This window comes from Ranitomeya variabilis, chromosome 2 (assembly GCF_051348905.1).
Source record: "Ranitomeya variabilis isolate aRanVar5 chromosome 2, aRanVar5.hap1, whole genome shotgun sequence".
In the NCBI taxonomy this organism is placed as follows: Eukaryota; Metazoa; Chordata; class Amphibia; order Anura; family Dendrobatidae; genus Ranitomeya; species Ranitomeya variabilis.
The window spans coordinates 45,682,672-45,698,028 of NC_135233.1; the positions used below are offsets into that span (position 1 = coordinate 45,682,672).

The 15,357-nt window shown below is 42.9% G+C and overlaps 1 protein-coding gene across 2 annotated transcripts in view; it reads right to left on the reverse strand.

Moving 5' to 3' along the window:
• Positions 1–413: 413 nt before the first annotated feature.
• HAAO (3-hydroxyanthranilate 3,4-dioxygenase) overlaps positions 414–15,357 on the reverse strand; it is a 75,300-nt gene continuing 60,356 nt past the window's right edge. For both annotated transcript variants that reach the window (XM_077282377.1, XM_077282378.1), the window contains exons 8-10: positions 5,778–5,846; positions 2,267–2,349; positions 414–1,600 (exon numbers count right to left, since the gene is read on the reverse strand). In XM_077282377.1, coding sequence (XP_077138492.1) covers positions 1,522–1,600; positions 2,267–2,349; positions 5,778–5,846 — 231 coding nt within the window. In that variant the 3' untranslated portion in view covers positions 414–1,521. The remainder of the gene's footprint in view (positions 1,601–2,266; positions 2,350–5,777; positions 5,847–15,357) is intronic.

Here is a 15,357-nt window from a genome sequence, read left to right on the forward strand (position 1 = left end):
AACAGGTGCCCAAGTCCTGTGCGCAAAACAAACCCAATCATCACCCCTTCACCACCTTGCTTGACAGTTCGAATGAGGTGTCTGTTGTGTTTGTTTTTTTTGCCAAACATGACGCACAACATTATTACCAAACATCTCTACTTTGGTCTTGTCTGTCCAAGAGACATTGCTCCAGTAGTGGTCATATGCAACTTTGCAAACTTTACAACTCTGCAACTTAAAAAAAGAGGCTTTCTCCAATCAAACGTATTCTGACTCCATAACTAGGCTGTGAATGTGAGGCTCTTGGTACACCAAATCTATGGATATCTCTATGTACCAGTACTCACACAAAGAGATTTCATCAGATAGTTTTAACTCTACTACTACTGCAGAGAGAGGCACGTATGAAGAATCCAGAAGAAATTTATTTTCAATCTGAATTCTTTATTTTCAATCTGAATTCTTGTATTATGCCCAATAGTAACAGAAGCAGCTGTAGTCATTACAGTAGCTACAAACAACTGTAGTAGGTAAAAAGATAAAGTAGAAATGTATAGAGATCAACCTCAAATGAATCTGGTTGTCAGACAGTGACACAGGAGGAAGACGGGAGGGGTTACTGAAATCAGAGCTGGGCTACAGGATGAGAGACAGGAGAAACTTCTAAAAGGTAAACCTGATTGCATAGCAGTATAACAGCAACAATTCAATGGCAATTCAATACTGTGTGATTCTCAAATCGTGGCACATGACAAAACCCTTCAAACCAAGTCATTCTTGTTCAGTTTGTATTATCACGAACTTGAAAATGTAACTGAGGCCTTTAGAGTCTGAGCTGTAGTTCTTGGGTTTTTTGCAATTTCTCTAAGCTTTGCATGGTCTGACTTTAGGGTTAATTAGCTGGGACATCCCCTCCTGTCTTAAATGTATGCCACTTGTAGATATTCTTTATCACCTTAGAAAGTTGGACTCCAATTTTTTTGGCAATGGCCTTAAAAGTTCTTTCCATATTGACGGGTAGCCGCAATTGCTTCTCTAAGATCATTGCTCCTTGGCCATGCGTTAACCAGCAAAACTGAGAAAAAAATCTGCTTCTATAGAGGTGATTACATTTGCGGATGAACAATTAATAAAAAAAAAATTCCTCAAATAAAAAAGCAACAAAGTCATATTAAGTTAAAATCACATTGCTAAAAAATCCTGTCCTATCACCAAAAGCGGTCCAACAAAAAGAATTGTGCAAAATGGGAAACCACACCAAACAGTTTTCAGACAGATGAATACACTGACATTTCCCTTTATACTAGGATTTCAGTTTATTACACATATACTGTTTAAATTATTATTAGTCTAATTACCGGCCTCTGACATAAAGGCTTTTGCATAAAGCTGGATCGTGTTCCTTTCATTTCGATATATATGAAACTCCTCTCAAGGACAACGTATCCGATATCAAATTTATTCATGAACGTGTTTAGTGGCAACTGTGTCATGATAAAAGTGCAGCTGCTCGCGTCGGAAAGTGCTCTGATCAAGTGATTAATTATTTGCTTTCCTTTGAGCCGGTTCCATGCGAATGCAGAAGGCAACACATCCGTCATGTCTCCTCCAGGAAAACCTGTTCCAAGTAAAATAGTAAGAAACTGTTACAGCACAGAAAACAACACACGCGTATTCAATAATTCCAGGATATTCCAGTAAGTATTGTATTCACAAGCCAGTATTTATTTCAGTCTAAATCACTCATCAACAATCCACCGGATAGATTTTTGCCTGACAACTGGTGCTCATAAACTTCCATGGAGAATGATAACAGTCATCCAGGAGAACTTTCAGCAGAATGTCAGTGTCTTCCTCTAGCATATCCCCCTCCATAGCATTGTTCACGCACCAACCGTCATCTCCCATCTCAGCTATGAATACAGATTTTACCCATCTCTTGAGAGTGACTAATAAATCCAGAAAGAGAAAGAAGCAAATTTTTCTAATAAGATATATTATTATTGTTTATTTTGACATTTAAATTTATTAAATAAAAATTAAAATGAAGAGTCCTCTGATTTTTTTGACGCAAATCCCCAATCTGTGGCCAAAAAAAAATCATGCAAAAAAAATCAATATTTGATCGAAGTCTAAATAAAAAATAAAATTAAACTCAATATTAAAATTTGTCATTCCAAAAGGGTGACATTTTGCTGTTGAGATCTGAATTCTATGGTCCTGTAGGGTTAAACCGTACAGTTCTGCATATTGTACGGCATGAAGGTTTTATCTCTTAACTTACGCAGACTGTTCTGGTACGAGCAGGCTGTCTCCAGTCTCTAACGTCAGAACTTTGTCACCAGCCGCTACCGCAGAGGAGCCTTCCTGCAATGTGTTGCCATAAGAAAATGTCACTGTAAACTATATTATGGTTTATTATTACGCTGTTTAGAATACACAATATTGCATTGACAGACTGGTTCCAAGTAATTGTGCCGCCGCACGGTCCTAATACGGCACGACTGGGGGCCTATGTGTGAGAAATAAGTTGCGCTGTTCCAGTATATTCCCCCAAAGAGGAGCTGATGGATCGGTAAGTGCTTATCGAAAACTCAATATAAAGCCTCATTCAGATTTTTCCACATATGAGAAAATCGATCAGAGTGTGTTCCGAGTGTCATCCGATTTTCTTGTACGTGGAGACATTTTTTTAAAAAAATTCCCCACCTTCTTCATTCTGACAGTCTGTAAAAATCGGTGAGATTTTTTTCACGAACCCATTGACTTGTACTGCTGATTTTGATCCGATCCGACGCCTCTCTAAGTAAGGTGATTGACCACATAGACTATCACAGGTGCAAGTACTATCCGTGAACATCATACAGCTAAATGAGGCCTTATAGATTTATTTTCTTAGCTCCATATAACTACTTAGAGAAATAAAATATGGATTCAACCAAAAATTATAGGATTTTTTTCAATATAGCATTTACATATTATGGAGTTCAAGTTACATAACATAATATGATACTAAGGAACCAGGCAAACAACCACAACATTAACTTTTTTTTTAATTTAACCTCCAGGTTATTATGCTTCCTTATCTTATTTTGTTTCTTTCTCTTCCAAGCAGTATGCATCAGTGCTGCCTCAATGTCCAGTTCATGCTCCTTTAGAGGCTGCTTTGAGCTGCTGCTCAGCAGAGATTCATCATAAACTATAATTAAACAATCAGTGCACTGGAAAATAGGACACAAATTCGAAGTGCGTTCAAATTGCCAAAAAAGTGCAATTTCATATTCGTTTTTTGGGATTGTTTATTTACCATGTTCATTATATGCTCAAACTGATCAGGCAATATGGTTCTCTAGGTCAGTATGAGTGTGCAGATACCAAATACATATAGGTTTTTTTTTTTCATTTAAGTGACAAAAAATAAATTCTAAAATTTGCAACAGAAAAAAAATGTTGCTTTTGTCGTCATTTTCCAAGACCCAGAACGTCTCCATTTTTCGGCATCTGAGGCTGTGTGATGACTTATTTTTGGTGCCCTGAGCTGAGATTTTTACTGATACCATTTGGGGGTAGATACAATGTTTTGATTGCCTCTTATTGCATTTTTGTCACGGGTGTGTCAAGTGTGACAGACTGTTATCCTGGATCCGGCTGTAGAAGGTCTTTGCGATTCTTGCATCTCTGTTATGGAGTGATATCCTTCTCCCCCTAGGACCCAATAGTTACCTCCACCTTCTGCTGCTAATTACACAACTGTGCTGAAGATTTAAATACATTCAATTGCTGCAGCATGGTGCGGGTGATAGCTCATACTTGCCTCAGTCTTGGTGGAAGTTCTAGCAGTCGGTTAGTGTCTTTCCCTGAGGACCCTTGGAGGATTGCTGGCATGACATCTTGGTTGTCTTCTCAAGCTTAGCGTTTCCCCCCAATCCGTCTTCCCTCTCTGTCATTAGTTTTAGTGGGGACTGACTAGTGCATACCCCATCCCCTCCCTATGTAGGGTCTATTGCTAGGGTCAGGCAGGGATTAGGTTCCTTCTCGGCGATAGGTGCAGAACATATATAGGGACATTTAGGGCAGACAGGGTGATTTTAGATCTGTCTAGGGGTCCCCACTCCCTTCTTCCCTAATGTTTGGACTCCCTCTTCCCTCTTCCCGTTGTTGTGCACTTACTTATCCTTCACTCAGCGTGACAATTTTATTCCAGTGTTGCAGCCATTTTTTTCATTATGCCATTTTCCGATCGCTTTCATTTATTTTATATTTTGAGAGATCAGACTTTTATTAACGCAGGAGCACTTTTTAAAAAAATTGTTTTAGTTTTAATGGGCAAAAGGGGGGTAATTTAAATTTTTGTGGTTTTTTTTATTTTTTTTTTGTTTGTGCTATACATCGTAGGGTATCAGTGCTGCTATGTATAGCAAAAATCACGATTTCCTATGAACGCCGGCCACAAGCTGACTTTCACAGGAGGATCATAATGACAGGCAAGGAGGTCTTCAGCAGACCCTCAGCTGTCATGATAATGATAACCCATTGGTGCCCACGATCACAGCACCGGCCCGCCAATGGGAGTGTGGAAGGATGCACACCCCCGTCAGCTAGTGTTAAATTCTGCTGCCAGAGAATGAGAATGGGACTTCACAAGTTAACAGGACCAGGTGAAGCTCCGATCTACCTGTATTTGTTAGAGACAGATGATGGCTGATTAAATAAGCTTTCATGTGAAGGAAAAGATGTGGGCACAGCTTGCAAGCCTGCATCAATATCAAGGAGCCGGCTTATGATGTACCGATACGTCATATGTCTGTAAGGGGTTAATGGAGCGCACGGATCAGCAGTTGAAAGCAGCTTCTAAAGGAGCATAAACTGGACATTGAAACAGCACTGTTGAAGATTGGGAGAGCAGAAGGAAACAAAAAAGTAATGAAGTATATTTCAAACATTTATAACTTTGCAGTGTATGAAGGGAAACATAAATGTAAGGAAAAAAAAATAGTTACTCTTTAACATACAGAGGACTTTGCTGCAAAATTTATCCATTTTGGATATGCCCCACTGCATGATAGTAAGAGAGTGCAAAATTATTTACTTATTGCCATCTTATCCTTTGATTTCAGTCACCATTTTTTAAATTGCACTCAATTAAAAACATGATGTTTCTTAAAAAACATAGGGCAGGACCCTACTGGCAATCATTCACAGAAAAGCATTATTCATAAGACTGATGAACATTTTAGTAAGTTCACCTGATAAACATATCTTGAAACTTAAAAAAAACAAAAAACTAAAGTGACATAAAAACACTTGCAGTACCGCAATCTTAAAGGGCTGTCTTGCCGTATACTTTGATGGCATACTGCCAGGAAATGCCATTAATGTTCAATCAATGGGAGCAGCTCTCCTTTAACCTTTGACGATTGATGCGCCAAAATGGAAGCATTACTTGGCTCCATGCCGCTCAGTTATTTTTTTGAGGAACTCTAAGGTCAGACCATCATAGTGAATAGAGAACCGTTCACTATAGAGATAGTGTTGATCAGACCTCCACCTACCAGTCACTGATGGCATATCCTACAAGTATGTTATCAATGTTTGTGCCAAGACAGCCCTTTTAAGAAAAATGGAGGAAAAAATTGAAAAAAAAAGGCAATTTTTTTAAATTAGCTTTCCGACATTTTTCCATCCATTTTTTGCCTTGGACTGTCGACAGTAGATAATAATTAGATTATATGTCATAAAAATGCTTCATAGTAAACCTCCTCCATGTAATACAATAAATATATTTTTGGACACACCAGTTGCCATATCCAGGTATCTGTATGTAATGTGTTCTCTGCGGTTTCTCCAGCGCCATACACTGAAGCCTGAAATGAAAAGGAAAAACGTACTTTTTATGAGAGGGTTGATGGAGGATGGTCTGGGTGTAGGCAATAAAGGTCTCCTTTCCACCCAAGACTCCTTCTTTATCTAAGGTGGGGTCAAAACTGTTATTACAGTTGACCTAATAATATATAATAATAATTTTACTTATATAAAGCCAACATATTCCGCAGCAAGCATTTTACAATAAAGCGGGGCCATGCACAAACAATAAAGACATCCCGAAGTAGCATATAGTTCAGCAATTAGAGGTGGAGTGAGGACCATGCTCGCAAACTTACAATCTATAAGCCCTAGATTGGCCCTAGATATTAAGACTAAGGTTGCGTGGACATGCTGCAGCTACAAAGTAGACAAAAACTGCAGTGACCCAAAAGGTCCCCATATGCACATACACACTAGACAAAGTCATCTGAACCTCCCGATATTGGCCGGATCGGCTGACAGTCTAATGTACATGGGGCCTTCTCCAATCTCCCCTAGCTGATGATGTCAGGGAAGAGAACGATTAGGCCATTCGAATTTCAATGTTCGATCCTTACGTTTTCTCTTCTCTCCCTGTTGAAAAGCCAAGTCAGCTCAGCCAAATGTTGGTTTGTATGGGGAAGTTGGAAGTCATAGCCGCAGATGACTGAACGTTCATCCAACAGTTATTTCATGTGTTCGGTCAGCTTAAGCTACTGGTAGGAGGAAAGTGAAGTGATGGGTCCAAAAAGCAATGCCAATAGGAAACCTCTGTACCAGAGTGCAACCCAAAGAATAGCTTGTACCTTTATATCTTATAGTCTGTTTAACTATGTGGCTGCCACCTCTTTTAAAACTATTACTTTCAGCCAGATGGGTCATGTTGAATGTTTTAGTCCCACAGAAGATAACAGTGCCTTGAGTTGAATTTGTACTTTACAGTACAAATTGTGAATGTGTCCCAGTGTGGTGGTGGTCTCTGTTCCCGTGACCTCACCCTTACAGGATAAATCACTGCTCAGTGGAACAATGAAATTCCTCAGCAGTGCAGCCTTCCAGTCTGCCTCTCAGCCCCTGCAGACCATTGTCAGACTGATGAACATTGGCTCCACCGGAGGATTTGATTCTAAGGGTCCATCTTTAACCCCCGCTGAAGAGCACCTTAGCAGCTGCAAGGTTTGCACTATGAACTCTCCGGAAGGAGAAGCCAGGGCCCACCGGAGGATTCTACAGTTCTCTGGTGGGCCAGTCCAACTCTGCTGCGGACTGATGCTCAATCATTACTGTGCTGGGCTTATTTACTGCAGATTTTAGGTTCCCTCCATTGCTCTCTCAATGCCAATGTTGTGAGCAAACCTCAGTCACCTAAATTAGCTGCAAGACAAGCTGAAGGCAGTGTAGGAAGTTGATAAAATTGAAAAAACATAATTGTTCCTATTGCCTGGTGCTGCCCGCCTTAGGCAGTGGCTCTCCAATCCCTAGTGGCAAACACAGCACGGTAGCTCCAGCTGAAGCTTGTCTGCCTTTAAATGATCCTCTTAAATAAGGAAAGAATACATTTTTATATTCTTATCATAAAAATGAATTCACTAATACCTTGTTGCCAGACTTTCATGCTCCAGTGCAATGACTAAGCATAGTCATGCTGTATTTAATGTATTGAGTCTTAGCATGAGCGAACCCGAACTGGAAAGTTCAAGTTTCCTTTTGGACACCTAGTGTCCGGTACCGATCCCCGAACACAGACTTTTTACTGTATGTCCGGTTTCCTTTTTGGGTTCGCCAGTCTAATAAAGCTTGTTGAAAGGCTACTGTCATGATCTCTGCAGGCAGAGAACATAGCAAGCCTATAGAGGGACAAGCTCTCGGAAGATGGAACTATACTGACCATGAACTAAGCCTGCCGCGCAACTAGAAATAGCCAGGTAGCATTTCCTATTTATCGCTAGATGCCCAGCTCTGGCCTAAGACCTAAATAGCTAGCAGAGGGAAATATAAGACCTGGCTCACCTCTAGAGAAATATTCCAAAGAAGACAGTAGCCCCCCACATATAATGACGGTGAGTTCAGATGAAACAACAAACGCAGCAGGAAAATAGTCTTAGCAAATTTGAGGTCCGCTTACTAGATAGCAGAAGACAGATAGTATACTTTCATGGTCAGCAGAAAAACACTAACAAAACACCATCCAGAGATTACCTTAAACTCTGGCATTAACTCATAACGCCAGAGTAGCAATCCCTGATCCACGAGAGCTTTCCAGACACAGTAACAAAACTTCAGCTGTGAACTGGAACAAATAGGCAAAACAAAACATGGACAAAAGTCCAACTTATCTAGTAGTTGTCAGAAGCAGGAACAAGCACTGAGAGGCATCAGATAACATTGTTGACCGGCAAGAAACCACCAGAGAAATGAGCTTAAATAGCGACACCCACTACTGATGGAATCAGGTGAAACAGGAAAGAGGATGACAAGTCCAATTCCACAAGCGGCCACCGGGGGAGCCCAGAATCCAAATTCACAACAGTACCCCCCCCTCAAGGAGGGGGCACCGAACCCTCACCAGATCCACCAGGGCGACCAGGATGAGCCCTATGGAAGGCACGAACAAGATCAGAAGCATGAACATCAGATGCATTGACCCAAGAATTATCCTCCTGGCCGTAACCCTTCCAGTTGACCAGATACTGGAGTTTCCGTCTGGAAACACGAGAGTCCAAAATTTTCTCCACAACGTACTCCAACTCACCCTCAACCAACACCGGAGCAGGAGGCTCAACTGAAGGTACAACAGGTACCTCATACCTGCGCAATAACGACCGATGAAAAACGTTATGAATGGAAAAGGACGCAGGGAGGTCCAAACGGAAAGAAACAGGATTAAGAATCTCCAATATTCTATAAGGGCCGATGAACCGAGGTTTAAACTTAGGAGAAGAGACCCTCATAGGGACAAAACGAGAAGACAACCACACTAAATCTCCAACACAAAGCCGAGAACCAACACGACGATGACGGTTGGCAAAACGCTGAGTCTTCTCCTGGGACAACTTCAAATTGTCCATAACCTGCCCCCAGATGTGATGCAATCTCTCCACCACCGCATCCACTCCAGGACAATCCGAGGATTCCACCTGACCGGAGGAAAATCGAGGGTGAAACCCCGAATTACAGAAAAACGGGGACACCAAGGTGGAAGAACTGGCCCGATTATTGAGGGCGAACTCTGCCAATGGCAAAAAAGCAACCCAATCATCCTGGTCAGCAGAAACAAAACACCTCAGATATGTCTCAAGGGTCTGATTAGTCCGCTCGGTCTGGCCATTAGTCTGAGGGTGAAAAGCAGATGAAAAAGACAAATCTATGCCCATCCTAGCACAGAATGCCCGCCAAAATCTAGACACAAATTGGGTACCTCTGTCAGAAACAATATTCTCAGGAATACCGTGCAATCGGACAACATTCTGAAAAAACAGAGGAACCAACTCAGAAGAAGAAGGCAACTTGGGCAGAGGAACCAAATGGACCATTTTAGAGAAACGGTCACAGACCACCCAGATGACAGACATCTTCTGGGAAACAGGCAGATCTGAAATAAAATCCATCGAGATGTGTGTCCAAGGCCTCTTAGGAATAGGCAAGGGCAACAGCAGTCCGCTAGCCCGAGAACTACAAGACTTGGCCCGAGCACAAACGTCACATGACTGCACAAAGACTCGCACATCTCGTGACAGAGAAGGCCACCAGAAGGATCTTGCCACCAAATCCCTGGTACCAAAAATTCCGGGATGACCTGCCAATGCAGAAGAATGTACCTCAGAGATGACTCTGCTGGTCCAATCATCCGGAACAAACAGTCTATCAGGCGGACAACGATCCGGTCTATCCGCCTGAAACTCTTGCAAGGACCGCCGCAGATCAGGAGAAACGGCCGACAAAATTACTCCCTCCCTAAGGATACCTGTGGGTTCAGAATTACCAGGAGAGTCCGGGTCAAAACTCCTAGAAAGGGCATCTGCCTTAACATTCTTAGAACCCGGTAGGTATGACACCACAAAATTAAAGCGAGAAAAAAATAAAGACCAGCGCGCCTGTCTAGGATTCAGGCGTCTGGCAGTCTCAAGATAAATCAAATTTTTGTGGTCAGTCAATACCACCACCTGATGCCTAGCCCCCTCGAGCCAATGGCGCCACTCCTCAAACGCCCACTTCATGGCCAAAAGCTCCCGATTCCCAACATCATAATTCCGCTCTGCGGGCGAAAATTTGCGAGAAAAGAAGGCACAAGGCCTAATGACGGAGCAGTCGGAACCTTTCTGCGACAACACTGCCCCAGCTCCGATCTCCGAAGCGTCAACCTCAACCTGAAAAGGCAGATTCACATCAGGCTGACGCAACACAGGGGCAGAGGCAAAACGGCGCTTAAGCTCCTGAAAGGCCTCTACAGCATGAGGGGACCAATTAGCAACATCAGCGCCTTGTCTGGTCAAATCAGTCAGTGGTTTAACGACATCCGAAAAACCAGCAATAAATCGGCGGTAAAAGTTGGCAAAGCCCAAAAATCTCTGAAGACCCTTAAGAGAGGAGGGCTGAGTCCAGTCACAAATAGCTTGCACCTTGACGGGATCCATCTCAATGGAAGAGGGAGAAAAAATATACCCCAAAAAGGAAATTTTCTGGACCCCAAAAACGCACTTAGACCCCTTCACACATAAAGAATTAGACCGCAGAACCTGAAAAACTCTCCTGACCTGCTGGACATGAGAGTCCCAGTCATCAGAAAAAATCAGAATATCATCCAGATATATTATCATAAATTTATCCAGAAAATCGCGGAAAATATCATGCATAAAAGACTGGAAAACTGAAGGGGCATTAGAAAGACCAAAAGGCATGACCAAATACTCAAAGTGGCCCTCGGGCGTATTAAATGCGGTCTTCCACTCATCCCCCTGCCTGATCCGCACCAAATTATACGCCCCACGAAGATCAATTTTAGAGAACCACTTAGCACCCTCTATACGAGCAAACAAATCAGTAAGCAATGGCAATGGGTATTGATACTTAACAGTGATCTTATTCAGAAGCCGATAATCAATACATGGTCTCAAAGAGCCGTCTTTTTTTGAGACAAAGAAAAACCCAGCTCCCAAGGGAGAAGAAGATGGACGAATATGTCCCTTTTCCAAAGACTCCTTTATATATTCCCGCATAGCAGCATGTTCCGGCACAGACAAATTAAACAAACGACCCTTTGGATATTTACAACCCGGTATCAAATCTATGGCACAATCGCACTCACGGTGCGGAGGTAACGACCCAAGCTTGGGTTCGTCAAAGACGTCTTGATAATCAGAGAGGAACTCAGGGACTTCAGAGGGAATGGACGACGAAATAGAAACCAAAGGTACGTCCCCATGAATACCCTTACATCCCCAGCTCAACACAGACATTGCTCTCCAGTCCAAGACTGGGTTGTGAGACTGCAACCATGGCAATCCCAGTACCACATCGTCATGTAAATTATACAGCACCAGGAAACGAATAATCTCCTGGTGATCCGGATTGATACGCATGGTTACTTGTGTCCAGTATTGTGGTTTATTATTAGCCAATGGGGTGGAGTCAATCCCCTTCAGAGGAATAAGAGTCTCCAAAGGCTCTAAATCAAAACCACAACGATTGGCAAAGGACCAATCCATAAGACTCAGAGCGGCGCCAGAGTCAACATAGGCGTCCGTGGCAATGGATGACAAAGAGCAAATCAGGGTTACAGACAAAATAAACTTAGACTGAATGGTGCCAATGGAAACAGACTTATCAAGCTTCTTTGTACGCCTAGAGCATGCCGATATAACATGAGTAGAATCCCCACAATAGAAACACAATCCATTCTTCCGTCTAAAATTCTGTCGCTCGCTCCTGGACAGAATTCTATCACACTGCATACTTTCTGGCGTCTTTTCCATAGACACCGCCAGATGGTGCACCGGTTTGCGCTCCCGCAGACGCCTATCAATCTGAATAGCCATTGTCATGGACTCATTCAGACCTGCAGGCAAAGGGAACCCCACCATAACATCCTTAACGGCATCAGAGAGACCTTCTCTGAAAGTTGCCGCCAAGGCGCACTCATTCCACTGAGTAAGCACAGACCATTTACGGAATTTTTGGCAGAAAACTTCAGCTTCGTCTTGCCCCTGAGATAGTGCCATCAAAGTTTTTTCTGCCTGAAGTTCCAAATGAGGTTCCTCATAAAGCAAGCCCAAGGCCAGAAAAAACGCATCCACATCGCGTAACGCAGGATCCCCTGCTGGCAATGAGAAGGCCCAATCTTGAGGGTCACCCCTGAGCAAGGAAATCACAATCCTAACCTGCTGAGCAGGGTCTCCAGCTAAACGAGACTTCAGGGACAAATAAAGCTTACAATTATTTCGGAAATTCTGGAAGCTAGCTCTATTCCCTGTGAAGAACTCCGGCAAAGGAATTCTCGGCTCAGATACCGGAGCATGTACCACAAAATCTTGTAAATTTTGTACTTTCGTGATGAGATTATTCAAACCCGCAGTTACACTCTGGAGATCCATTATTGTCAGGTGCACACAGAGCATACAGAGATTAGGAGGAGAGAGAGAAAAAAGACTGCAGCAAGGCAGACTGGAGGAAAAAAAAAAAAAAAAAATTCCAGCAGACTTCTTATCACTCTCCTTTCTCAACCAGGGTCTTTAACACTTTATTTGGCCGGTCAAACTGTCATGATCTCTGCAGGCAGAGAACATAGCAAGCCTATAGAGGGACAAGCTCTCGGAAGATGGAACTATACTGACCATGAACTAAGCCTGCCGCGCAACTAGAAATAGCCAGGTAGCATTTCCTATTTATCGCTAGATGCCCAGCTCTGGCCTAAGACCTAAATAGCTAGCAGAGGGAAATATAAGACCTGGCTCACCTCTAGAGAAATATTCCAAAGAAGACAGTAGCCCCCCACATATAATGACGGTGAGTTCAGATGAAACAACAAACGCAGCAGGAAAATAGTCTTAGCAAATTTGAGGTCCGCTTACTAGATAGCAGAAGACAGATAGTATACTTTCATGGTCAGCAGAAAAACACTAACAAAACACCATCCAGAGATTACCTTAAACTCTGGCATTAACTCATAACGCCAGAGTAGCAATCCCTGATCCACGAGAGCTTTCCAGACACAGTAACAAAACTTCAGCTGTGAACTGGAACAAATAGGCAAAACAAAACATGGACAAAAGTCCAACTTATCTAGTAGTTGTCAGAAGCAGGAACAAGCACTGAGAGGCATCAGATAACATTGTTGACCGGCAAGAAACCACCAGAGAAATGAGCTTAAATAGCGACACCCACTACTGATGGAATCAGGTGAAACAGGAAAGAGGATGACAAGTCCAATTCCACAAGCGGCCACCGGGGGAGCCCAGAATCCAAATTCACAACAGGCTACACTGCAGCCAATCAACAAGCTTTTAGACTACAGGAACTTCCGGTGCTATCAAAGCCATGCCAAGTATTGGCTTGGCTGTGATTGGCCGGCGCAGCACGTGGCCTGACCTGTATAAAGGCCGGATCATGAGTGCAGCTGCTATTATGCTCTAATTGGTGTAGGGATAGGACGCAGATGGGGTGAAAGACAGATAGTGACTGTGCCGCACTCTTAAAAAAAAAATGTCTACTCTACACTCCATATCTATGGTAGTATTGTGCTTGTACTGTGCTAAAAGCCTCTTTGAATACTCTGAAAACCCATCTGTGAGATTATTGTCCTTTAAGCCACTGTGTGTACTCTGCACCCCCTACCTGTGGGAGTACTGTCCTGTAAGCCACTGTGTGTATTCTACACCTCTGCCTGTGGGAGCATTGTCCTTTAAGCCTCTGTGTGTACTTTGCACTCCCTGCCTGTTAGAGTACTGTCCTGTAAGCCACTGTGTGTATTCTGCCACCCCTGCCTGTTAGAGTACTGTCCTGTTAGCCACTGTGTGTATTCTACACCCCTGCCTGTGGGAGTACTGTCCTTTAAGCCTTTGTGTGTACTCTGCACCCGCTTGCCTGTGGGAGTACTGTTACTATTGTAATCAGCCATCTCGTTGACATTTATAGACCAAACCAACAATTTTACTGTACTGCTGTGTCTATATGAGTAGTGTGTACAAAAATAAAGTGTACTCTGCAGCTATTTTTTGCAGGTAGTGTGTGTAAAAAATGAGCATACTCGGCAGCTGTCCTGACACCTATGTGCACCAGAGGAAGGTGTTTCATTTGGGTGTGTAGCAGGCAGGGGCGGGCTGTGGAGTCAGTAAGGCAAACCTCCGACTCCTCAGTTTCCCTGACTCCTGACTCCACAGCCCCGGTCACTACTGAGCATGTACATAAAGTGCAGCACAGATTCATCTCAACTAAAAGCTGAGATTCTTAGATCAGGAACATAACAAATCCTGCATTGAACTACTGTACCCAATTTATTATATATTTTAGAAGTCGGAGTCGGTCCATTTTATACCAACTCCACCAAAATGGACATCAACTCTGACTGCAATCCTCGCTGATTTCAACTCAAAAAAGTGCAGAATATTACACAGCCTGAATACAGATAGAAAATGGCCAGCAGATTATCATACTGCCTGTTTTCAGAGTATCCCCCCCCAAAAAAAACTCCACAAAACTACAATTGGCTACCTCCTCCTCCTACGTCTCTTCCACCTACACCTAAACCTCCTCCTCCACTATGATCTCTGCCTCCTGGTTCTACATTGTTATTTTTATTTTATTCTATATTCCTTTAAGTCTGTTCCCTGACAAAAAAAAACAACACAAAAACAGTATTGGATAGCTCCTCCCCTGCCTCCTCGACCTACACCGCCACGTCCACCTCGTCCACTTGGACTTCTGCCTCCTGGTTGAAGATTATTATTTTTTCCTTTTTTTCATTCTGTTATTTTAAGCCATTTCCCTATCCAGATTTGTTTGTAGGGCAATTGTCTTGCTCTTAGCCCCATTTTGCTTCCTTTTGCAGCCCCATATCCCTGACTATGACAATTTTACAGCCATTTTAAAGTACTGAAGTTCGGGTCCCCATTGACTTCTATTGAATTTGAGTCTGAGGTCAATTCCGAGGTCAAGTTCAGACCCGAACTGAACTTTTTACTGTATGTTCGGCGAACCAGAACTTTCACGGGTTCGCTGATCTCTAATTAAGGCGCCTTCACATGGTTCACAAATCAGCAAACAAGCATTTAAGAGAATGCTCATTCTCAATTATAGGGCTGTGTAAGTGGTCGTTGCAGTAAGGTCATTCTTCCACCTGGGGGAGTGATGTTACGTCTGAAGGCAATAAAGGAGATCTCCTCACCAGGTAAACACAATGCATGCAACATGTTCACAATCCAGACCAGAAGGGGGAGCTCTAAGCCTGTTTAAGGTGAACTCCCCTATATAACATCCTGATCTGGAGGGAAAAGGAGTTGAGAGTTCAGTTCCTGTCAGGAAGACAGAGGAAGAGGA